General features: G+C 39.6%; 1 protein-coding gene across 1 annotated transcript in view; it reads right to left on the reverse strand.

Moving 5' to 3' along the window:
• The window catches only part of LOC122815823 (parathyroid hormone/parathyroid hormone-related peptide receptor-like), a 147,332-nt gene that overhangs the window by 1,071 nt on the left and 120,996 nt on the right, over positions 1-25,265 (reverse strand). The window contains exon 3 of the mRNA XM_044088628.1: positions 6,417-6,477. Coding sequence (XP_043944563.1) covers positions 6,417-6,477 — 61 coding nt within the window. The remainder of the gene's footprint in view (positions 1-6,416; positions 6,478-25,265) is intronic.

Here is a 25,265-nt window from a genome sequence, read left to right on the forward strand (position 1 = left end):
GACACTTGATCCCATATAACAGTCATGATGAAATGAAAACTCTCAAGCAGTTGTATAACTGTTTCTACATGCCCATATTATATTTTGCACGTGTGAAAGATGTATGCTGTATGGTAAATGGCATGATCCTTGATTGCTTAATTGCTTAAGTACCACTAAACTTAAAGTCTGAAAATTTTATTGCAGTGCAGTACATTTTCATCTTTTAAACCAAAGAGTGTGTGTGTGTGTGTGTGTGTGTGTGTGTGTGTGTGTGTGTGTGTGTGTGTGTGTGTGTGTGTGTGTGTGCGTGTGTGTGTTAGGGATTTAGAGATTAATTATATCAAGGAAGATTTTTGAGTGGAGACAGTCTGCATGGATTCAAACCAAATACAGAAGTGGCAGATACTAGTTACTTCATATTTTATTTTCCCCAGTCATCAAGACAGCCTTTGTGGCTGTTAATTGAAAGTTTGAATCATGTTACTTGGGTTGATCTTACTACTTTTTTCAGAAGGCAGTGTCAGTCACTACATCTCTTTCAGATAAAGGATACTTTGCTGATTTCCTTTATACTGTGTAGTTTTATTTTCATATCTTGTATTAAACTCTTCTAGGTTATCACACTACATATATTCAGCTATATAGCATTTTGTTGCAGTGTATGGAAATACTTCTGCCTTACCAAAATAACTAAAAAGATGTGATCCCATGAGTGCATACAGTTCTTCACATGTAGTCTTGCCAGACATGCAGTATTTCTATAAATGTCCTTGTTTCTATCATACAATAGGTTGAATAAGGAGAAAGTAACAGTCAGCTGCCTGTGAGGTGCTAGGATCCACCACATAATGCATGCACTCAGGTCCCTCAACAATGGGTACAAATATGACTCGGTCATTGAACATGTGGGTGTGAATGACCTGAGACATACCTTCCTAGACTACATGAAAAGAGACATAGAAGAGCTCTTGGTATGACCCTAGCCCTGAGCAGCATCCTACCATCACCCAGAATGATACCACAGTACAAGCAGAAAATGATTGATTTCAACAACTGGCTAAGTTTCTGGTGTCATTCTAAGGGGATCCAGTATCTGTCTGCCTTGGATGACATGATTGACAGACATCGATGCTTTGCCAGAGATGGCCTACAGCTGTCACCCCTGGGCTTCTGGATACTGGCCAAGGCTCTTGCCACCCCTATAGTGCCTTTTTTAGGCAGTGTTCCAAAGACCAAATTACCACTGTAACAGCTGCAAACAAATGCAATCTGCGAGTCATGCTGCTCAATGTTAGAAGTCTAAATCTCAAAATGCACTTGGTCAAAGCACTCCTTAAAATGAAGAACATCGACATTTGTGCTGTAGCAGTGACCTGGTTCAAGGCAGCAGGAAGCACCCTTGCACTACCAGGCTATAACTCATTCTACAACTTTTGGCCCCAGAGCTTGGACCGAAACTCCAAAGGCAGTGGTGTTTCCATATTCATAAAGGATGTGCACACCTCCAGACTGGTAGCCTAACATAACGCATCTGAGATACTTCAGGTGCAGCTAACACTGGGTAAGACAACCATTCAGGTCATAGCCTGTTATAGGTCCCCAACCATGTCTCAAGACTCACACTCCCCGTTCCTAAGCACCCTGGAGAATATTAGGGTCCAACCTTACGCTCTCTTACTGGGAGACTTCAACTACCCCTCCATTAACTGGGAAAACTACTCATGTATCAATACACTTGCCCAATGTTTTCTGGAATTCATTAATTCCAATGCTCTGGACCAGCTGGTTCTTACCCCCATTAGAGGTAGCAACATCCTTGACCTGGTCATTACTAACATGGGTGACCGTTGCCCTACACCAATAGTCAATTCCTCCCTAGTTAGATCCGACCACAAACTAATCACCTTGGAAATCCACACCCCTCCCACAAAGGTAACCACCATGAAAAACTTCTCCAAAGCTAACTTTGGGCTCCTAAAAACAGAGGTGGCTAACTTCACGGCACCCATGCAAATGCAGAATAGTTGCATGACTGCTGAATTATACACCAATGCACTGTACGAACACGTACACAAATGCATGGATCTCGCCATATCCAATAGAATTAAGGTGCTCTCCTAAAAAAAAAAAAGTAAGCCATTCTGGTGGTCCCCTGCCATAAACAAACTCTACAACAGAAGGAGGAAACTGATGCGGAATAAGGTGAAGTCCCAAGACTGGAAAAACTCCCTTATCAGCCTCAACAAAAGGTTGAGATCCCTCATCAAATCCTCTAAAGCTAGCTATGATAACAGAATTGCAGCAGATAGTAAAGACAACCACAAGGCCTTCTATAGTTATGTAAAGAATCTCCATGGTAATACCCAGATTTGCTCTTAGCTACTGCACAATGGTACCTCCTATACCGAGCCAAAAGATATTGCCATTGCCAATATACTGGCTGACAGATTCAGTGCTAATTTTACCCCCCCCCCCCCCAGGACCAATCACAATACCAGTAGATTGCCAGGCTCCCTGTATTACTGCTGCACAGGTTAAAACAGCACTGTCTAAGGCCAAGAATACAGCTTCTATGGGACCTGACAATATCCCTAGCTGTATTCTACATGAACTGCAGAGTGAACTGGCATCTCACCTGTGTGCCCTGTTCAATCACAGCTTCACCTCAGGCTTTGTCCCTACTGAATGGTGCACTGCTACGGTCATCCCTCTCCACAAAGGAGGAGTGACTACAGACCCCGGGGATTATCACCCAATTAGCCTGATGAGTCTGATATGCAAAGCTATGGAATGCATCATCATGGAACTAATAAACAATGATATAGGGAATCACCAAACTCTATATCCTACACAGTTTGGTTTTGTGAAGGGTAGATCATGCCTGCTCAACTTGGTCGACTTCTATGAGGCAGTCACCAGAGATGTGGATGAAGGCAAGGTTGTTCATACAGCCTACCTTGATCTGGCCAAGGCCTTTGATACCATTCCCTACTCAGGAATCATTGAAAAACTCACTAAGCTAGGCATCAACCCCTATATCACTAGGTGGGTTGCAAACTGGCAAACAGATAAAACCCATAGTGTGAAAGTAGCTGACTCCAAGTTAGACTGCTGACCAGTCTTGAGTGGAGTCCCACAGGGTTCGGTTCTGAGTCCTCTCCTGTTTGGTATCTACTTCTCTGAAGTCCAGGCCAATAAGAAGGGACTCTGGCTGACAAAGTTCACAGACATTGCAAGCTGGGAGCTATTATTAACTCCCTAAGTGATGTTGACATTCTACAAAAAGGCCTCAATGACACCAACAACTAGTGTCAGAACCATGGCCTTAAGCTCAATGCCAAAAAATGTGTTGTCATCCCCCTTGGGAAAAACCTGGTTCCCTTTAATTACCACATTGATGGTAGTACTAGTCCACTGAACAGAGAAGACGTTATAAGAGATCTTGGAACACAGGTTGACAGCAACCTCAGTTTTGAACACAACACTGCCACTGTGGTCAGAAAGTCCTTCTATGTGGCACATCTCATTACTAAGGGTTTTGCATCCAGGAAGAAAGATGTCATTGTCTCCCTCTACTCTTCCCTCATTAGGCCAATCATTGAGTTCAATGCCCCATTTGGCATGTACCTCACTAGACAACTAGACACCTGCAATAACTGGAGAGGCCACAAAAGTACCTCACAAAGAGGATCATAGCCTTAAACGCTTGTCCTACATGGATAGACTTAAAAAACTCCAACTATTCTCTGTCACATATCACCTACTTAGAGGCTATCTCTGCTTGACTTACAAAGCCATGTCTGACCCAGCTCTGGTAGAAATGCTACATCTAAAGAAATCCCAGTCCCATCACACCACATGCTCCAGAGACCTCAACCGCATTATCACAATCAACAGAACATGCTGGAGGAACAGGCTCATAATCCAGAGACTGCCCATGCTATGGTATATACTTTCCATACATGTCAAGCAGAGCTCCTCACTGGCCGTCTGCAAGAGAAATCTTGATGTGTGGATGGGAAATAGAAAATTCACCTTGGGGATCACTCCAGTGGTTCTACTCGACAGAGGCACTAGGAACCAAGGTCGGGTGGCACGATTCCAGGATAATCCTATGGGCTAGGTTCGTAACGGCTCCAAGGCCATTAGCCTAGTAGACACCTATGAACATACATACATACATACATACATACATACAAATGTTTCATGCAGGAGCATTAATGCCCTTCTAGCCTGCCAATATACCAAAACACTTGTTCCCATAATAACACACACACACACACACACACACACACACACACACACACACACACACACACACACACACACACACACACACACACACACACACACACACACACACACACACACACACACACTGTTCTTAAAAATATCTAAACTAGTACTTGTTTTAATGTAATTTGGTAGTCTGTTCCATGCATTGGCTACTCTGTCAGAGAATCAATTAGTACACTTCTCATTCCTATAGAATCTTCTACACAGGTTGTCTGATGATTCTCTAGTACTTTTTGATAACCCCAAACATTCCCCGAGGTAGTTGTCACTAAATGCCCTATATACCCGAATAAGATCTCCTCTTAAATATCTATAGTGTGTGTGTGTGTGTGTGTGTGTGTGTGTGTGTGTGTGTGTGTGTGTGTGTGTGTGTGTGTGTGTGTGTGTGTGTGTGTGTGTTAGGGATTTACAGATTAATTACATCAAGGAAAAATTTTGAGTGGAGACAGTCTGTATGGATTCAAACCAAATACAGAAGTGGCAGATACTAATTACCCAATATTTTATTTTCCCTGGTCATCAGGACAGCCTTTGTGGCTGTTAATTGAAAGTTTGAATCATGTTACTTGGGTTGATCTTACTACTTTTTTCAGAAGGCAGTGTCAGTCACTACATCTCTTTCAGATAAAGGATACTTTGCTGATTTCCTTTATACTGTGTAGTTTTATTTTCATATCTTGTATTAAACTCTTCTAGGTTATCACACTACATATATTCAGCTATATAGCATTTTGTTGCAGTGTATGGAAATACTTCTGCCTTACCAAAATAACTAAAAAGATGTGATCCCATGAGTGCATAAAGTTCTTCACATGCAATCTTGCTAGGTGTGCAGTATTTCTATAAATTTCCTTGTTTCTATCATACATACATACAAATATTTCAAGAATGAGCATTAATGCCCTTCTAGCCTGCCAATATACTAAAACACTTGTTCTCATAATACACACGCACACACACACATGCGCATGCACACACACGCACACACACACACACACACACACACACACACACACACACACACACACACACACACACTGTTCTTAAAAATATCTAAACTAGTACTTGCTTTAATATCATTTGGAGGTTTGTTCCATCTGTTAGCTGTTCTCTCAGAGAACCAATTAGTACACTTCTCATTCCTACAGAATCTTCTACACAGGTTGTCTAATGAGTCTCTAGTACTTTTTGGAAACCCCAAACATTCTCAGAGATAGCTGTCTCTAAATGCCCTATATACCCATATAAGATCTCCTCTGAAATATCTATAAGGGACACTATATAAGTCGAGATATTTTAGTCTTTCATAATAACAAAATTTCATACGCCCTTGATATATTTCTGCTGTAATCTTTCCAGTTTACTCATGTTTGTTCTCTTATAAGGTTTCAAAATTGTTATTCCATACTCAAGTTTGGGTCTGATATAACTAACAAACAATGACTTCATCATTTCTTATTTCCTAGACTTTATAAATATTTTTATACAATCTATAGGTCTATAACTGAGGCTGCACGCATATTGCAAAAAAAAAAAAAAAAAAACTTAAAATTGCGTTTGATGAAACTGGCTTTCAGAAATTATTTTCATTCCTTTGTTAATCTGAGGATAGGCCTTCAACAGATAATCATGAATCCACTGGCTGTTGGATACACAAATGAACTGACAGTTTGATTTTTTTTTACCTTATACATACCAGTATCGGTTAAGTGATGCAAGGGTAAGTAAAACTATTGTTTCTAGCATTTAAGATGGCACATATTAGGCTGCTAGCCATGCAATATATAAAAAAAGATTCATTGATAAAGAAGTGTTTATAGGAGAGATGACTGAAGATTAAGCTGTGCATTACCTGTAATGACACGTACTGGGGCAAGTAGCTGTCTGCTGCCATGTTATGATGACATTAAGATTACAAATCATTATTAACATCTAAGACCTTTGTGTTTTTAATTGATACTGCACTGTTGGAATTTAGTTTGTTTCTTATGTAATTGTTGGTTTAATCTCCTTATCAATACTACAAGCATTTTAATAAATATGAATTAGTAAATGTTTCTTCTTACTTATCAAAAGTATAAATATCATAGTACATGATATCTCTTTTACAGTGCATACAACTTTAAAAAGCAGCTTACCCAGTATCTGCTAACGTTGCTGTTAAAGTGGCCCATATTGTAACAAATACCACTGGTAGCCCTAGATGAAAGAGAGATAATAAAATATATTAAGGCAATCTGGTTTTGAAAAATAATATAAAGGAAAAGTGCATTATTTGTAAACATGAAATATTTTATGCAATCAAACACTTTAAAAACAGCAAAAAAAAAAAAAAAACAATATGTGCACAATAAAGGGTTGAATAGCTTTATTCAAAGCTCAATAATGTTTGGAATATTTTTTATGGCAAAAAACAGAAGAATATAATAGCAGAGTAATGTCCTAACATTCTAACAGAGTTAAACATCATTTATAAAAATGGCAATAGCACATAAAAGTTCTTATAATAATTTGCATCTTAAACCAGTTCTTTGTGCTGTCTGTATCTGAGGTATAGTGTAGTTCAGTTCTAACATTAAAGACAGTGAAAGAAGTGACTCGTACTGCAATACACTCTTATATAAAGTGGAAAAATATTATCTAGTCAGTATGTCTTTTAAGACCATTAAGTATATGTTCCACAGTGAACTACCTTTACTAAGAAACATATCCCTATGTTTCTTACCAAAGTACTCTGACTAATGCTGCTGCAATTTAAAACACAAGAGAAGGCACAGTGAAAAGTAGCAGTAACTCTTCATGAAATAAAACAATAAAAACACTGTCTATAGGACCACAAGAAAAGAAGTTAAATAACTAAATGAACACTGTCTTTTGAGCTGTTTTATCTCACTAAATAAAATGAGTCATCATGAGATTAAACAGTAACATGAGGAAACAAACCATTAAATGCATTAGTGAATAGGCCGCATCAACATGAATGAATAGCAAAAACATGCTAACGTATTGGGATAAAAAGCATATAATTTAAAATAAAAACTGAAGAAAAGTGCATATTTCATCATATTCTGAACCCAGAAAGAATAAAAGTATTAACATGCTGTCAGTTTGAAGACACTTTTAATTATTTTGTTTCTAATATCTTTATTTAAACTTTTCAAACTTTTTGTAACAACAAATAAAGTGAAATTCAATCAACAGGAAAATAAATACAAAAAGGAAAGTTATATAAAACACTGTAATTCATAACAGAAGATAATATATATAAAAAGTGCTAATTGCCCGCACAAATCTTTTGTATATCAAGTTTATAAAACATAGAAATAAAAATATAAACAATATGTGCCTTAGAAATAAATGTATGTGTTACCATTTGCTCCTCCATTAGTTGTGCCTATTTATAAATACTTACTTTCACTGTGAAATAAGGTTGGGGAATACATTCTAATATTGTTCATAGCAGGAAAGTTTGTTATGATTATTTATTATTAATTTGTGAGCTGTTGCACATTTAATTGTAACTTGTTTAAAGCCATCCCATGACATAGTTGATCTGTCAACAGTTTTGAGTAATATACAATTTTATTAATGAAAATACAGTAATTAGAGCATATATTTTTTCCTTCGTTAAACTCGAAGGAAGGATATGTAAAATTGCAAATTCCCAAGATACTGTAAATTTCTGATATCCCATTTTTTCTAACCTGACTTTTAGGGAACACCACAGTTTATAGGAACATTTACAGCTCCAAAAGATATGTAACAAGCCATCTCTTTGATATTTGCAATGGGAAAAGTTGAGACACTTTTAATTCTAATAGGATCATTTAGCTGCAGTTACCATGACACTTCCTTCTTTTCTAGCATACTTTCAAAAATCTCCACCTCTGTAAAATGCAATCAATAAGAAAATAGTAAACTATCTGCATTAGTGCACCTGATGAAATAATAGGAGAAGACACAGCACAGCTATGCAGACAGAGCTGTGAAGCCAAAATAAGTTTTCCACACTTAAAAGGTATTGCTTATAATACAGATATTGCTATATACTTACGTGTAATCTGATACCCTAAATAACTTATTTCTGTGAGGTGCTACCAGGAGAAACAAAGGTACATCCAGGATTGTTACAATGAGTGAGTGGCCACATATCTGCAAGGTTCAGGTTTTTGATAAGCTGCTATGAAAATGTTAGGTTTTTGGGAGGCTTAGTATGGCTCTCGGCTTTTGGCAAAGGACCTGTCAAACACTGAGTCTAAAGCAACATTGAAATCTCTTTCACAAAATCACCGGGACGTGTGCAATTCAAATCATACAGTTTAAAAAACATACTGGAAAAGCATGCACAACTGTAGTTTGGTCCACATACAGCGTCTAAAATCATGGGTCTTATCAGGGTATTTAAAATGCTGAAAATTCATCTCTTCTCCCTATATGACCTAAACATTTATCACCCAATTCTAACATTCTACTGTTTAAAAATAAAAGCATATCTGATACAGATTAACATTCACTTATGCAGCCACTCATAATATTTTGCAAGTAGTGTACATGCTTGCAAGTGAGTTTCACTCCTCGAATGCAAGACACATTTACATTAGGTATGTTCAGATAATGCTTGAATGCTTGTTTTTTTGTTATTATTATAAACATACCCTATCAAAAGAAAAATACCACAATCTTGCAAAATAAAAAAAAAAACAGTAACTGAATGAGAAACACTGGAAGGGATGCAAATATGCAAAGGACCTTACAGAAAAAGTACAACATTAACAAAACAGTCACTCAAGAGCTGACAGCACTTGGATTTGGCTAACTGTACAGACAAATGTTAAAGTGCTTGTTAAACTTGCTTGTACAACAGTGTCCAAAGATGACCGGGCACTATTAATACTACTGTAGGGGATAAAGACTACTGACTACTTAGACTTAAAATGCCAAAGCAGAAAAGTCATGTAGATTCTTTCTAGGACTTTGCTTCATACTGTTTTGTTATGGGGTGGGCCTATTAACCTTTGTATGTCTTGTGCTTAGAAGCCAGGTGGGGCAGGAGCTTTAGACTAGCCTGGCTGCTGTCAAGGTCCTCAGCTAATAAAGCATAATTCTTATTACTTGTTGGAAACATATCCTGAAAGAACTGCCTGACATAATCCTTCCTCAGACACTCCTTTGAGTTTTACATATTACTTTTCCAAAATTGTCACTGTTTAATGATTTATAGTAGAGCTATGAGTCCTTTGGTGCCAAAAGGGTCACAGTTCTTTGTAGACAGGGTGACTCTTGGTTCTTTCACATAAGCTGGGCTTGTTTCTGTTTGCAAGATATAAGGTGTAGCATGATTTCTCAGAGGAGATTTACAGGAGAATTACCATAAATAATTGAAATGCCGTATCATATGTATTAAACTGACTGTTTTGTCATTTGATCATAAGTAGCACTGAATACTTAAGACCTGAAGATGTACTAGTTTTGTGACAAAGCTGGTTCATATCAGCAAAACCCCATATTTCTTTGTATTGTCCAGTGTAAAGTCCTGAAGGAGCTTCATTTGAGGTCCACAGAGAATGAATGGGTTCTCATCACTGACAGTATTTGATATCTCCTGTTTGTGTAAATCACATGTTTAAAAACTGTTTGCAGTAATTGTTTATCCAGCATGTCTTGTTTTACAGTCCTATCAGTTATAATGGATGTAGTTGGATAGAGATTAAATACGTTCCCTAGGTATTCTCTAAGGAAGGGCAAGGTACTGAATCCTTCATCTTCCTCTTTTAGACCCATAAGGTGCAAATTATCCCACCTTTGTCTGTTAAAGGTATCCTCCATTTGCAGTGACCGTGGAAGCAGGTCTCATTGCTAGAAACATGGCTCTTTGTGTGTTCAAATCTGGATGACCTGCTTATTTAAATCTGCCTCGGAAACGCCGGTATGGCAGTTCATCTTTCTATCAATGCCTGATAATCCAGTGGCACTACCTTAACATCCAGTCTGTTGTTTAACTCTTTTGACACTAGGGATCTAAGATGTTTAGTTTTTTACTTAATTATCATCTGTTGATTGCTTCACTGGGATACATAAGACAGGCTCATAGGTTAGTACTAGGCTAACTGCCTTTACGAGCCATTTAAAGCCTAGCCAATTATCCCTTGTGAGACTCAAGCCCTGCACCTTGTGTGTGTATGGCAAACACCTTAGCCATTAGGCCACCCTCCCAACCTAATTGCAGGCACTTGGTAGGCTATCCTGTGATAGAAAAGACAAATTACAGACAGATATAATAACAAATAATGAACTAAAATCCTCAGGTTTCCACCTTAATTAGAGACTTCTGGAAGTTATCTGATCTTACAAACCCTCAGAATTTTGATATATCTGTAAGGCAGATAGATATCTCCAGTACTTCATTCAAGAGGTCATAACTGAACAAGGAAAGCATCTTTGTTCAGTGAATGCCATGCACAGATTTGCCTGGCATTATAAAGTATGCATCTTGCCACAGTAAATGATCTGAATTGATATTGGGTTATGGTAGTATATAGTAATCAATGATATGCAGTTAGTTTAGGGGTGGCGCAGTGGTGCAGTGGTTAGCATTGCTGCCTCACAGTGCTTGCTCCTCTAGCTTAGGTCTCAGTGGGGGTGCCTTCTGTCTGAAGGCTACCTGCCCTCACTTTAACTACAATGACATGCACAGATGTTTTTTATGGAGCAGAAAATAAGGTAATGGCTGCTTCCTTTCTGCATCATGGCTGATTTCATTTCTTGAAGATGATAATGATGTTTCCATTCCACAGATTTTTAGAATATTTGGTTGTTTCACATTCCAGGATGGAGCTTGTGCACTATCAGTATCTGTTCCTTGACACAACCCCTCAGCATTTCAGCCAGTAGGCAGCCTGGTTTTGTATCTTTTTCTTTGTGGACTGTTTGATGGTTGTATTTTACTTCTTTACTATACAGTTGTTGACAAGATGTTCTTTTATAAGCCATTGAAACACACAATTAAGTGTGGTATCTCAACAGAATACTCACAATTCAGAAGTGTGCCCTAATTTCTAGCATAAAATGACATAATTTCCTTTTAGAAGAGTCAAGCTATAGCAGGAAATGGGACCAAGCAACTTAAAGAACTTGGACCTTAAATGCCCTTCTAGCTTATGAGAGGCCTATCCATCTTCATATCCAGTCATCCAGCTATCCATCCAAGATTTTGTTTATATCCTAGGCAACTATATCTTGTCAAAAGATCTCAGAGCATGAGTCTTTGCTGACTGCCCTTCACTGTCACTCAACAAACTACTCTTTTGGCCATCAGATGACATGACTTATGGTCTAATCTTCTCAGAAAAAAAGTGCATTTTAAAGGTTTAATGTTCTACAGCTTCCTGTACCTTCAATTCTGAATTCAAAATTTTGACTTTCGGTTGAGATCTTAAACAACCAATCACAACAAAAGCTCTAAAATGTCTGAATTTATAGACAATTAATCTTCTGCTTTCTGCTAGTACGGAGTATAACCTTTGCACAGCCTCTGTCCAGTATAGCAGAGAGACAAGAAAGGTACAACTGTTCTGTCTGCTCACTCCACCAAGGATTTCACCTTATTCTTGAGGGCAGAATAAGTGCAGGTAAAAAAAAAATCCCTGCTACTCTCAAAATCAACAAACCTTATTTTATTTTATTTATTTATTTATATTTGTTGACCGGGAGTGTCCGACTGGATGTAGGTCCATTTTCAGCGGAGGCCCGGGGAGAAAAGCTCCACAGTTAAAACAAACAGACAGTAGTTACATTGGATTACATAGCGATTAACAATTTTTATAGCAATTACTTACAACATATTTACAGATGAAGAACATAGTACATCAGTAGACAACTAGAATCTATCTGTGAAGTACATAACAGACATTAACAAATGTTACAATAAGAAGTTCCTGCTGTATAAGTACTAGGCTTATGAGCATCTGAGCTTGCTATAATCAAGGTAGTTAGTGGAGTGGAAAGAAAGGTAGTGGTTGGATGGGGTGGGTGATATTAGAGTGGGAGTTGCAAGGGCATAGCCAGCATGTTTTAGGTGTGCTTTTAGTAAGGTTTTGAAGTGGGTGCATGATGGTATGGAAGTAATTGTGGGTGGGAGAGAGTTTCATAATTTGGCTATGGCGCAAGAGAATAGTGCTTCACCAGCAGAGTTATTGGCTTTAGTGATCTGCAAGTGATTTTTGTTACTGGATCTTAGTGGTATGGTGGTGCGATAGGGTTGGAGTAGATTCTGGAGGGATGGGACATTTAGTGGATGGTTTACTAGTTTGTGGGTGAGTGAGAGTTGATACCATTGAAGGAGGTGAGGGAGTTCAAGCCAGCCCAGTTCAGCAAGTGAGAGACAGTGGTGACTACGGTAGGATGCCCCTGTGGCAAATTTGGCGATTTTGTTGTAGCAGGTCTCTAGCTTGTTTAGATCGCATTGCCTTAGGTTGGTATATATTGGACAGGCATAAAGTAGGGTGGCGATAAGGTGGGAATTTGCTATTGAAATCTTTGTTGCTTTGGTGAGAAGTTGCTTATTTCTGTATAATGCTCCTAGTTCTTTGAGGACTTTTTTATGGTCATGGATATGTGAATGTCAAATTTTAGTTTATTGTCTATTTCCTAGCAATTTGGTGTGTTCAGTTGGGTATATAGTGGTGTTGTCTTTTGCTGTGATGTTAAAGTGAGAATTGTTTTGAGTATGTTTGGTGGGTTGGAAGATGAGTAGTTTAGTTTTGTTTGGGTTGAGTATTAATTGGGCATCGGATAACCAAGTTTCAACAGAGGAAAAGGCTTCCTGTGTGACTTTTTGCAGTTTGGGTAGGGACTGGGCTGAGCAGATGATGGTTGAGTCATCTGCGTATTGTATGAGTGTGCCATGTTTGGTGGCAGAGGCTAGATTATTGGTGAAAACAGAGAAGAGTAGGGGTCCAAGGATGGATCCTTGGGGAACCCCTGTGGAGACAGGTAGTTGGGGAGATATGTCATTCTGCCATACAACGGATTGTTAGCAGTCAGACAGGTAACTCTGAAACCAGTTGGTGACTGATTGTGAGAAGGATAGGTTATTGGGGACAGAGATAAGTTGTTTGTGTGGGACCATGTCAAATGCTTTAGATAGGTCTAGGAAAGTAGCAGAGGAGAGATAGCCATTGTTTTTATGCTGAAGGATAGTGTTAGTAAAGGAGAGTAAGGCAGTGGTGGTGCTATGGTTTGGTCGGAAACCATGCTGAGTATTGGAAAGGAGGTTGTTAGTAAGGAGGTAGTCTGAGACCTGGGAGTGTATGCATCTCTCTAGTATTTTTGAGAGTGGAGAGAGAATAGCTATGGGGCAGTAACTGTTTAGTTCTGTGGAGGGTCTGCCTTTGTGGAGGGGAATTATATGTGATACTTTCCACAGTGTGTGAACGTAACTTTCTGACAGAGATCGGTTAATCAAGATGGATACTGGGTAGGCCAGAGCATCAGCTGCGATTTGTAGGTATTCACTTGGGAGGTTGTCTGCTGCTAATTTGGTGAGCTTAAGTTTAGTTAAGAGTTTTTTTTATGTTGGAGGTAGGTACAGGAGAAAAAGAGAAGGCAGTAGGGAGATTACTAGTTGAAGGTGCGGGTTGGAGGGGAGGGGGGGTTGTGTTGTTTAGCTAGTGATAGTATGGTTTGTGTGAAGTGTGTGTTGAATGAGGTAGCAATATTTTCTGAGGAGTGAGCGATGTTAGGAGGAGGGGTACTGACTTTACCTGGGTGGAGGATGGAGTTTATGGAGGACCAGAATTGTTTGGGGCTGAGTTGGGAGGAGTATAGGGCAGACTGATAGTATTGGAATTTGTCCTGTCTTATTAGCTTTTTTACTCTATTGCGTAGTTCTAGGAATGTCTGTCTAGTTGAGGGGGTTTTGGTTTTGTGCCAGTGCTCCCAGGCTTTATCCCTGTTTTTCATTTCTGACTTAGTGGTTTTCTGTAGCCATGGGGAGGGTTGTGCTTTGATTCTGGAAAGTCTTATGGGGGCATGGTAATTAAGGATGCTCAGGAAGGTAGAATTAAAAAATTCAACTGCATCATCAAGACTGAGGTACTTTAGAGGATGCCAGTTACATTCTTTCAGGGATGAGATGAATGTGAGTGGGTTAAAGTTTAGTTTCTTATGTATTTGACGGTAGATGACAGGTTTAGCTTGGTATAGGTATTTTTGAGTAGAAATTTTGGGGAGTGATCACTGAGGCTATCTGATAAGCAGCCTGTTATATATGATTGGGGGCTCTTAGTGACTAGTATCCAATCCAGGGTAGTGTGCTTGCTGGAGTTTTTATTTATCCTGGTTGGCGACTGGACTAGTTGGGTGAAGCCATGAAGGTTTACATGATGGGTTAGATGGTTGCCAGAACAGGATTGCCAGTCAATATTGAAATCACCTAAAATGATAGTTTCTTGGGGGAGATGGTGGGTAGAACAGCTGAGGAGGTTTTCTAGTGGAGGGATGTTTTGGCCAGGTGGGAAGTAGCAACCAATTATGTTGATGGTTTTGTTTTGGTTTATTATGAGGTTGGTATATATTATTTCTTCATTGCCTATTTGTGGAGCTGATGATTTTAAGATTTGGATGTTTAGATGCTGTTTAAATATTATAGCTACACCGCCTCCTTTCTTGTTTAGCCCATCTACTCTTAGTATGTCATAAACTGTAGGGAGTATTTGCTCACTGGTAATGTGAGGTTTTAGCCAGGTTTCTATCAGGATGACTATATCTGGGGAGTACAAGTCTTTGGTGGCATGGAGTTCATGGACTTTGTTGGATATACTTCTAATATTTAGGCTTAGTAGAAGGAAGTCACTTGGCTTTCTATTGGCTGTAATATGGGAGAAGTTGTGGTTTCTAGTCTGATTATGAGGATTGGGGTTGGAGATGGTAGGGCCACGGTTGGGGTGGATGTCTCCACTTAGGGCTAGTTTTGATATGCATGAGGTTATTAGTTTTGGAGCCTTGACTGCCAATGATGTTGACCTCAATGTTTTCTGAACCATGATAAAAAATAGACTTCTTCTGCTCTCTAGTGTCATTAAAATGTATAGCTCTTCCCTGACATTTACAGGGTCTGCTATGTATCTACTAGTTGCAAATCATGATTGTTCCTGTAGTGTGTCATTATTAAGCTATTGAGTCTCTGCTTCTCCTTGGACATGGAAGATATCTATGATCTACATGAATATTTGTGTTCTTAAAATTATATTAGCCTCCCTTCTATGTGGGGCCACTGCATATCAAAACTCCCTAACCACCTTCATCTTTTATCATGATTGATACAGTTAGAGACAAATGTCTAGACTACCAAGGTATTTCAGAACTTATCAATGAATGAACTCAACTGCAAACTGGTCATTTTTTATGATCACTGGGATAGTTACTACATAATGTGGTACATAACATTTAAATCATTCAAGTAAACCTTGCCAAAATATTAATATAAATTATACAATGATAGCTCCTTAGTGCTCAAAAACATGTAAGCTGATTGCTCAGCCCAACCAGTGTGCCTATTGTAAATCGAGCATATACCAACAGAAAAAAGTCTGATCAACTTTCTATTAGTATATGCTATGGAAGTATATGTTTCAAGTGTCCAGATTTTCACAATATCCAAAATTTTGGCTCATGTTTTAAGTCTGCCCCCATAAAGTTTGTGGTTTTCGACAAATCAACGAGGAGTGAAGTCACTAAATAATGACAATGCATTTCAATTTCAGAATTAATATCCTTCAGGCAATACATGATAGCATAACTCATGTTATTCTGGCAGCTTTCTAAGTTTGTAAGAGTAACATTTACAATAGGGACCTTTGTCCCTCTTTATTTAAGGTTTCTGACATTTCTTGATCTAATATGTTGAGAGGTGTCTGTGGATGGCAGAGCAAATACAAGCAAAATCAGGAACATTTTGCAAAACAAAACAAAAGTATCTGATTTTCCTTGTGCTTTGCCCTTTCTATCTCATATAACTCTAAACTGTCCAAAAAAAAATCAATTAATGGAGGTCTTCCTTTCTTCGGTGCTTGTTTTCAACAGCACTGATGTACTGTGCAAGCCTGGGATTCTAAGTTTCATACACATGTGCAATACATCAACAAATGTGGAACCCACACCAATGAGTCGATTAATTAATTGCAAAGACTTCATATGAGTTTATCAGGGTTGTTCATAATGATGTGATGACAAAGGAAGAATGTATAATGAAGAGAATAAAAACAAGTAGCTGTAACCCTCATTCTGCAGGTGATAAGGAACTGATCCAGCTGAATTAAAAAAGTAGCAAACTGTTTGGAAGAGGTTGAATTTGGTTTGTGCCATGTATCAGAAAATCTGGAAAACTGCAATTGTCAGTGTTAATGATATCAAGTTCTTACATTTTTCAACATGTCAGCATGATACCTACTATAGAATCATAGGCTCAGTGGTTCATACTACATGTACAGGCAAGGGGACCACCAGGAAGATAAGCTACATCACCCAGTATTGGTAGGCGATTAATAATGTCTCCCCCTAAGTATGTTATTACCACATACCGCAAGTGAAAATTTATGATTATCTATCAGATGCTCAAGAACAGTGTTAATGATTGTCAGGGAAGCACACTGGTTGGTCAGGGAACCCTAATGTAGAAATGCAGGATGCACTGGGTTAGGCACCTGTTGGATCCAGCTTGTATTGTTAATGTGGTGGTAGAGGAATAGGTTTGGTCTCTACGACCAGTGTTTGCTCTATTGCCAGTTCTATTTAGGTAATGGAGCGTAAAGAGTGCAGAGCCATTTACAGCATGACAGACTAAACAAAGTTCAATCATGTCTCAAGTGAAGATAGCCTATAGAAGAGTAAGTAGCCAAAAAAAACTGTCAAGCGTAGCTAAGAGTACTAACACCCAACATTTTCTCAAGGAAACACTGAGGTCCTCCATGTTGGTTTAGTTATTTAGAGAGATAAATGCTGATGGATTAATTATAGTCAATTATGGACCTAATAAGGGACGAAAATATGTGACTACAATTTCTTTGGAGATCGGCAAGATACTTTGAAGCACAGGCTGCACAAGGTAAAATGATGTTTTACCATGACAGAGATATACTACTGCGCAAAAGAAAGTTTGCTATTAACATAAGCACCATAGTCTCTGATGACTGGGTCAAATTTAATTGTAATGTTGTATATATACTATGTGATGATGATGGTGGCTTTACCAAAGAATGTGAGTCCAAAATGAATATACCAAACCTGTATTTGGTTTAACTATTGCTGGAGAATATTACTGTCAAAACAGGATTTGATAACCATACACGTTCTGCAATCACGAGCAAAATTTGGTGGGCTGTAGTCCCTTAATATCAGGCTTCACATCACAGAAGGATATGCAATAGAGGATGAAGGTCCATGACAGTGCTCTGTAATTTTTTATTCATTTTTGTTTAGAAGAAATACCTCCAATCTTAGCAGTATTTCTTCTGTCAGATGTCATTTTAACTATCTACTGAACTATGCATGGGTAGAGATTTTATCAATAATTGCAACTTAGGGCAAATTGTCAAAGACCTTGTTGTGGTACAGGCTAGCAATGTGGATGGCCTGAACTTTAACTAAGGCCTTGATAACCTTTTTTGAAGTGTATAGACTACTTCAGCAGATATGATTTGCCTTTCATAAAGCTGAACTGGTGTGTATTTAGGAATATAATGTCACTTATATCATTGTTAATTAGTTCAGCTGTAATACATTCCATAGCCTTGCAACTACAATACTAAGAGATCTGTAATTCCCAGTGTTAGTAGAGAGACCATTTTATGCCAATTAAATTAAATTTGTGTCAATTGTAATTAAGAAGAAAATATGACACTGGAGTTAAAGGTTTGTCTTGATGTTGATAGTCTTTAAAATCTATGAATTACGTAGAAAGGACTAGAGAAGGGGGGGTCCTGCTGGGGGCTTACCCCACACATTGGGGGCACAGGCAGGCTTAACCCAATGTAAAAAATAAAATAAATAAATAAAAATGATTTTTTTCCTTTTTAAATATTGGGCATTTTTTTAATCTTTTCAGCATGTGGGCTTTCAGGAAGACCATGTTTCATAGTAGAACCTAGTATACTATATAACAGTTACAGCTAAAGAATTCTGTAATGATGTCATAAAAGTGTCATTAATTGGTAAGGTACAGAGAGAAACATATTCAAAATGTGCAGTAATTACTACAACAGCTTGTATAAAGGACCACTGAATGCTACAAGGGGGTTGTAACCACACAGTCATAAATAACTAATGTTCTAAGAGACTTAAATCTAGTATGACAACACTTACCAGTGCAGTATTCTGAATGAAGAAAGTAGAAATAATTATGAACACTAATCTTCACTCATATAGGTATTATTATTACTGTACACTTGCTGAAGTAACCCCCCCTTAAATGTTGTTGCACTAACATCTTCTACTTTAAAGTGAGCAATATTTTGTTGTTTGTTTGCTTCCTTGCTTATTTATTTATTCGTTTACATCACTGTTCATGTATGTATGCATTTATGTGTGTATGGATGGGTCTTATTTTAGTTTAATATTTTTACTTGCTCCATTAGGAGTTTTCGTTTGTTCTTCTGTGATAGTTTTCAAGTAATTACTACATTTGCCAAGTCAAACTTGATTCATCATATTTGCAATGAAAGGATTTTTCTGCCTGCTGTGCTTTATTTTGGAATCATTTCCTTTCCATATTCTATGTAGTCTGTAACAAGGCTTCCTCTTTTGTCATGAAGCTATTTTACTCAGCTCTTCCTTTTTATGCTGCATAGCTGGTATTCTGTACTGTGTGTGTTCTTTATTATTTAAATGAGGTTTGGGAACAAACCAATGTGTCCAGGGACATCTTCAGGGGAGGGTCAGATAGGAATAGTAATGGGAATTAAGATGGTAGGGGGAGAAAGTCAGTGTGGTGGGGATGCAAGGATTAAATTGTGAAAGTAGGAGGTTTGGGGGGAAATTAGGTAAGTGCAAGGAAGGATTTAACTGGTTTTGTGTGAGTATAACTGGCTAAGGGATAAGATTTTGTCGTGAACTTGCTACAGCAAGTGCTATGTTCGTGATGACCTGTAGGTACGCCTGGGTGCAAGTACGCCATGAACACAGTGTTTCAGTCAGTCATGTGTTGTGGTTATGTATCTATTCTAGATTAGATTACAAAACTAAGAATTTTGTAAAGAAAGACATTTGAAGACCGATTTCTACAGAGGGCTTTTGTGATTTAGTGTTTGAATTGTCAAAAAGTACAGTTTTGTACTGTTCGAAGATCCACATTGCTGCAGTCCTTACACTTGGGTAGTCCGCTGTCCTCGGTCGGCCCGAATATCAAAGTATAAGGCTGACGTCGGTCAAGGCGCATTAGACTGACATCAGGACATCAGGGTACAAATGCGCATGACCGACGTCATATCCTCAGTCTTTTCTTGCCCCAGATGTCAGAAGACCCTACAAAGAAAGGTCAAAACCAAAAGACAACCAAACCACCACCATTGCACTAATAATATGTACAATATATACAATATACACAATATTTACAACCCAACCCACACAACCGCCTCTAACAACAGAGGGGAAGGAGGGAGGGTAAATTGGACTGCAGCAATGTGGATCTTCGAACATCTACATTTATGGTAGGTACAAAACTGTACTATGTTCTTCATCTCACATTGCTGCAGTCCTTACACTTGGGTAGAATCCCAAAGCAGAGATAAGGGAGGATGGCAAAACTATAAAGAAGCAGGAGCTGCCAAAATGCCCTGTAAAACAGCAGTGGCAAAACCAGCCCTAGATTTAGAGTAAAGTGGAAGGTGATAATGCTTTGAGAAAGTATGCACTGAACTCCAAGTAGCTGCCTCCAAAATATCTTTAGTTGCCACCCCCCTCAAAAAGGCTGTCGAAGTGGCAGTAGCCCTAGTGGAATGAGGCCTAATCCCAGCTGGAATCTCCTTGCCATGATGGGAATAACAGAAAGCAATGCAAAACCCAATCCACTTAGAAATAGTCTGTTTTGACACAGGCTTGCCCTGAGAACTCAAAGCAAAAGAAACAAATAACTGCTGAGACTGCCTGAACTCTTTAGTTCTGCTCAAATAATATCGCAACTGCCTGTGTACATCTAAAGTGTGCAAAATCTTTTCCCCTTTATTTTGGGGATTTGCATAAAAGTAGGCAAATGAATAGTTTGGTTTAAAGCCACACTAGAAACCACTTTAGGCATAAAGGAAGGATTAGTACGCAAAGATACCCTATCCTTATGGAAAATTAAGAAAGGCTCAACCGCCATAAGGGCCTGCAATTCAGAAACCCTTCTTGCAGAGGTAATGGCCAACAAAAAAGCAGTCTTCCGTGACAAATATTTCAACTCAGTAGTAGCTGCAGGCTCAAAAGGTTGTAGAGTGAGTTTCTCCAACACAAAATTGAGATCCCAAGCAGGAGTAGGAGCTCTACGTGGGGGTCTTATATTCTTTGCCCCTCTAAGAAATTGCTTGAACAAAGGATGAGAAAACAATGGTGGGTCACAGTCATAGTGAGCCGAAATTGCTGCAGCATGAACCTTAATAGAAGAGAAGGACAATCCTTTGTCCAGTAACTCAGTAAGATATTGAAGAGCCACACTTAAATTAGGCTCAGAAACATCAAAATCCTTTGCTGCACTCCAAAATAAAAATCTCTTCCATTTATCCACGTACACTTTCCTTGTACTAGGCCTTCTAGCTTCCAAAATAACATTCAAAACTTGCTGTGGAAGCTGAGACCCTTTATGGTTCAAAACAGAATATGCCAGGCTGTTAGGTGAAGAGAGTGAAGTTTGACATTGAGTAAATGACTGTCCTCCTGAGACAACAGGTGTGGAATCGAAGGCAAAGGCCATGGAGGCTCCCGTACCAGACTTCTTAGTAATGGGTACCAGTGCTGTCGAGGCCAATCTGGAGCTATTAAAATCATCCTTGGCTTGTCCTGTCTGACCTTTAGGAGTACCTTTGGGAGGAGAGGCAGAGGTGGAAAGGCGTACACATGAAGATTGCTCCAATTGAAAGAAAGAGCATCCACTTTCCAAGCTGTGGGATGAAACCTTTTCGTGCAAAACTTTGGCAGCTGGTGGTTTAGTGGAGAAGCGAACAGATCTATGTCTGGAGTTCCCCATGACACTGTCAATTTCTGAAATACATGAGGATCCAATTTCCATTCGTGGGGATCCATAATTCGTCTGCTCAACACATCTGCTAAGGAGTTCTGTGCTCCCGCAGAAACCTTGCCTGAAGATTTAGCTGTAAACTGAGAGCAGTCTCCCACAAAATCATTGCTTGCCTGCATAGAGGATAAGAATGTGTTCCCCCTTGCTTGTTGATGTACCACATGACAGTTGTGTTGTCTGTTAGAATCAACACCTGCCCTGGAAGAAGTAACTCCTTGAAAGCCATTAATGCAAACTGGACTGCTAACATCTCCTTCAGGTTGATATGTAGATGTTGTAGTCTGGCAGGCCACTTGTCTTGTATCCACTTTCCATTGTCCAGATCCTGGCAGTGCTGTGTCCATACATTTTGATATAAGTCATCCTGACTGATGAGACAATTGATGAAAGTAAAGGGAAAGATTCTTTGTTTGTCCGGGGTCAAAAGGCCATCTGGATGCTGTACGTCAAATAGGGATAGATCTGTATTCCTCTTAGCCTGAAGAAAGCTATCACTGGAGCCAGAACTTCGAACAACACTCTGGGGCAGATAATAAGCCAAAGGGCAATGCAGAGAACTGATATAAAGTCCCAGCTCCAAAAAAAAAGATAGATCCTTCCTGCAACTCAGTGAGAAACATGAAGGTAAGCCTCCTTGAGATCTAAAGTTACCATCCATGATCTGCCCAGCAGGGCCAAAAAAGGTGTTAACGGCCAACATTTTGAACTTGGGAATGTCCAGATAAGTTAGATAAAATATAAATGAAATTCAAATTGGTCTCCTTCTTTCTTTGGTAAGGAGGGAAGAATAAAAAAAAAAATCCTTAGGCCCTTTCATGGGGGCTGGCTGGGCCCCTATTTGAAGTAACAGAGTAGAAATTTGGAAAAAAACCTGTAACCTTGGTGTATGATATCCAATACCCATCTGTCTTGTAAAATAAACCCAATTTTCCTTGAAAACCTGTCAACCTTCCTCCCAGGTGCTGCGCTGAGAACGAGAAGGTTGCTGTTGAAAATGGTAGGTCATTGGGTCTATGAAAGAAAGGAGACCCCCCCCCCTCACCAAGACTGTGCAGGTGAACTCCCTGTTCTAGGCCCGAAAAGCCCCCCTGAGCCTAGATCTACCCCTAGACTGGGAATCATAAGAAGGATACGTCCACCCCTTGGCAGGCCAATTTCTACTAAACTTCGGAGGCTGAACCTGCAAAAAATCCTTAACAGTCTGCATAGACTTAGCCTTGTCTTCCATTTTCTTTAAGACTGCCTCAACAGGCGAACCAAACAACACATCAGATTGTAAAGGAGCATCTAAAATCCTTGTCTTAACATGGTCAGATAAATTCTGATCCCTCAGCCAGGCGTGCCTGCGAAGAACTGACCCAGTGGCAGCCACCCTAGAGGAGGCCTGTACAGCATCAAAACCACATTGCAAGGAATGCTTACCCACCTGTTCAGAAACATGTACTAAATCTTGTAACTCTTTACACGCAATACCTTCCGCCAGAGCATCTACCTTAGACTTCAATTGAGAAAGTAGATAGTTTTGGTATTTCAACATGTAAAACTGGCAATTCAAAGCCCTCATAGCAAGGGTGGAAGAAGTATAGACTTTCTTTCCCCATCTATCCAAAGCCCTGGCCTCTTTATCTGGAGGAACCGGATTTTTAACAACAGAAGCCTTAACCCCCTTAGGCCCCTGACTAACAGTTTCTGGGTCCGCCCTAGGACTCTTAAAAAGATACTTATGAGCTTCAGGCACCCTGTAATACCTATCCGGTTTAACTGGAGCAGGAGGCAAAGAATCAGGATTAAGAGAAGCCTCTGCAAACACATCTTCCACAACATCCAGAACAGGAGGTATAGCCAAAGGCCTATGCTGGGGTAAAACAAAAATCCCCTAAGCCTTTTCCTGGAATCAGAGAAGTCCTGACCTTCCCACTTAAAATGCTCCCTCATGGAATGAAGAGTCTCTGAAAAAGAAAAATCCTCAGGAGGAGAAGCAGAAGGAGTAGAATCATCCACATCAGAATCAGAATAAGGAGAATACTCCTGCAAGTCTTCAGCCGAAGACTCTGAAACATCCGAAGCCTGCTCAAAACTCCCCAACTCAGGTTCCACCCTAGGCCTCTTATCAGGAGGGGGCAAAGGACCTCTAATCAAAGTAATTAAATCTTCTGCCATTTTAAGCATATGCTTCTTGGGCACAGATCCTGAAGAACTAGGAGTGACACCAACTGAAGCTAAACCTGGCCTGCCTCTGGGAGAAGCCTTGGAAACAGAAGGAGAAGGCCTAACCACCCTAGGAAGGCAGGGGAGTACAGTAACCTGAGAGGCCCCTTCAGCCTGACCTGCCTCCTGAGAGGCCACATCCTGCAATAACAAAGTCTCCCCCTGGGACTCCAGAGAAACCTCCGGTGGAACCCCCAGCTCCACCGACACCTCTAAAGAACCGGCGTCCGGTACGGACGGCTCTTCTTGCCTGGGCTTAGCTGCTTTGTCCTTGCGCTTCTTCGAAGAAGCGGGCGTCGGAGCATCCGACGGCATATTATAATTGCACCGCTTCCCGAAGACTAACCTGGCACAATCTAACCTTCTCTTAATAGTGCGCTTATTGAATCTAGCACAAAAGCGACACCCTACAACGTCGTGCTCAGGTCCTAAACAAGGAATACACAGATTATGATAATCTCTATGCGGTATCTGTTTCCCACAAGAAATACAGTTATTCACTTTTTCTGACATCCAGTAAACCACTGAGGCAAGAAAAAACTAAAATATTCCCCAACGGGGTACTTAGCCAACTTTGACTCGGTCTGAAACTCCGAATTCGAAAAATTTCAGAACGCCGAACGGCACTTGCAACGCTGCTTCTGCATCGGACCATGCGGCAAAAAAGACAGAGGATATGACGTCGGTCATGCGCATTTGTACCCTGACGTCCTGATGTCAGTCTAATGCGCCTTGACCGACGTCAGCCTTATACTTTGATATTCGGGCCGACCGAGGACAGCGGACTACCCAAGTGTAAGGACTGCAGCAATGTGAGATGAAGAACATCGACTTTGATTTTTCTTTTTAAGCTAAAGATCAAGGGCAACAAATCGGTAAAATGTTTCATTTTCGATTTTCCTTTAAAGCTTTTTATATTGCAAATCTTTGTAGTGTGGTGCCAAGAGTGGAAACTGAGGGCTACAATTTATACTGAATGAAACTGTATGGCTAAACCAGAATAGTGTGGCAGAACCTCCCAATGAACAGTACAAAAACTGCAGTTATTTAATTACTTTTGAATTTCTTATAGGCAGAAGGAGCCTGGGTTGTAGGAGGGAGGTTTGTGGGGAAAGTTTGGCCATGAGTAATGACCATTGATCTCACATGTTCAGAACATGATTAATGGTTCAATGCAGACCTCTCAACTGTCCATATAGTGGCTGGGCTTCCGGAAGTTTTATCAGCGTGTGTTATATAAATGTACAGTAGTAGGCTGTGGGAAAGCATGCGAATAGCTAAAATGGGCCAGCAGCTGTTGGAGTTTTTTGTGAGTGGAAAGAGGTCCATTTCTTGTGCATTTACTTTACATTTTGTATACTTTGCCAGCGCAGATTTGGGATCATGGTCACACTTTGTGTTTGTGATATACTGTGTTGTTTGGATGTGGTTGTCAAGGCATTTTGTGCAGTTTGTCATCTGCATTTGGTTGTGGACATGTTTGAGCTTTCTTGGGGTCTCTGGCTGCCCTCCT

The sequence above is a fragment of the Protopterus annectens genome, chromosome 1.part1 (assembly GCF_019279795.1).
Source record: "Protopterus annectens isolate FY-2018-M chromosome 1.part1, PAN1.0, whole genome shotgun sequence".
Classification (NCBI taxonomy): domain Eukaryota; kingdom Metazoa; phylum Chordata; order Ceratodontiformes; family Protopteridae; genus Protopterus; species Protopterus annectens.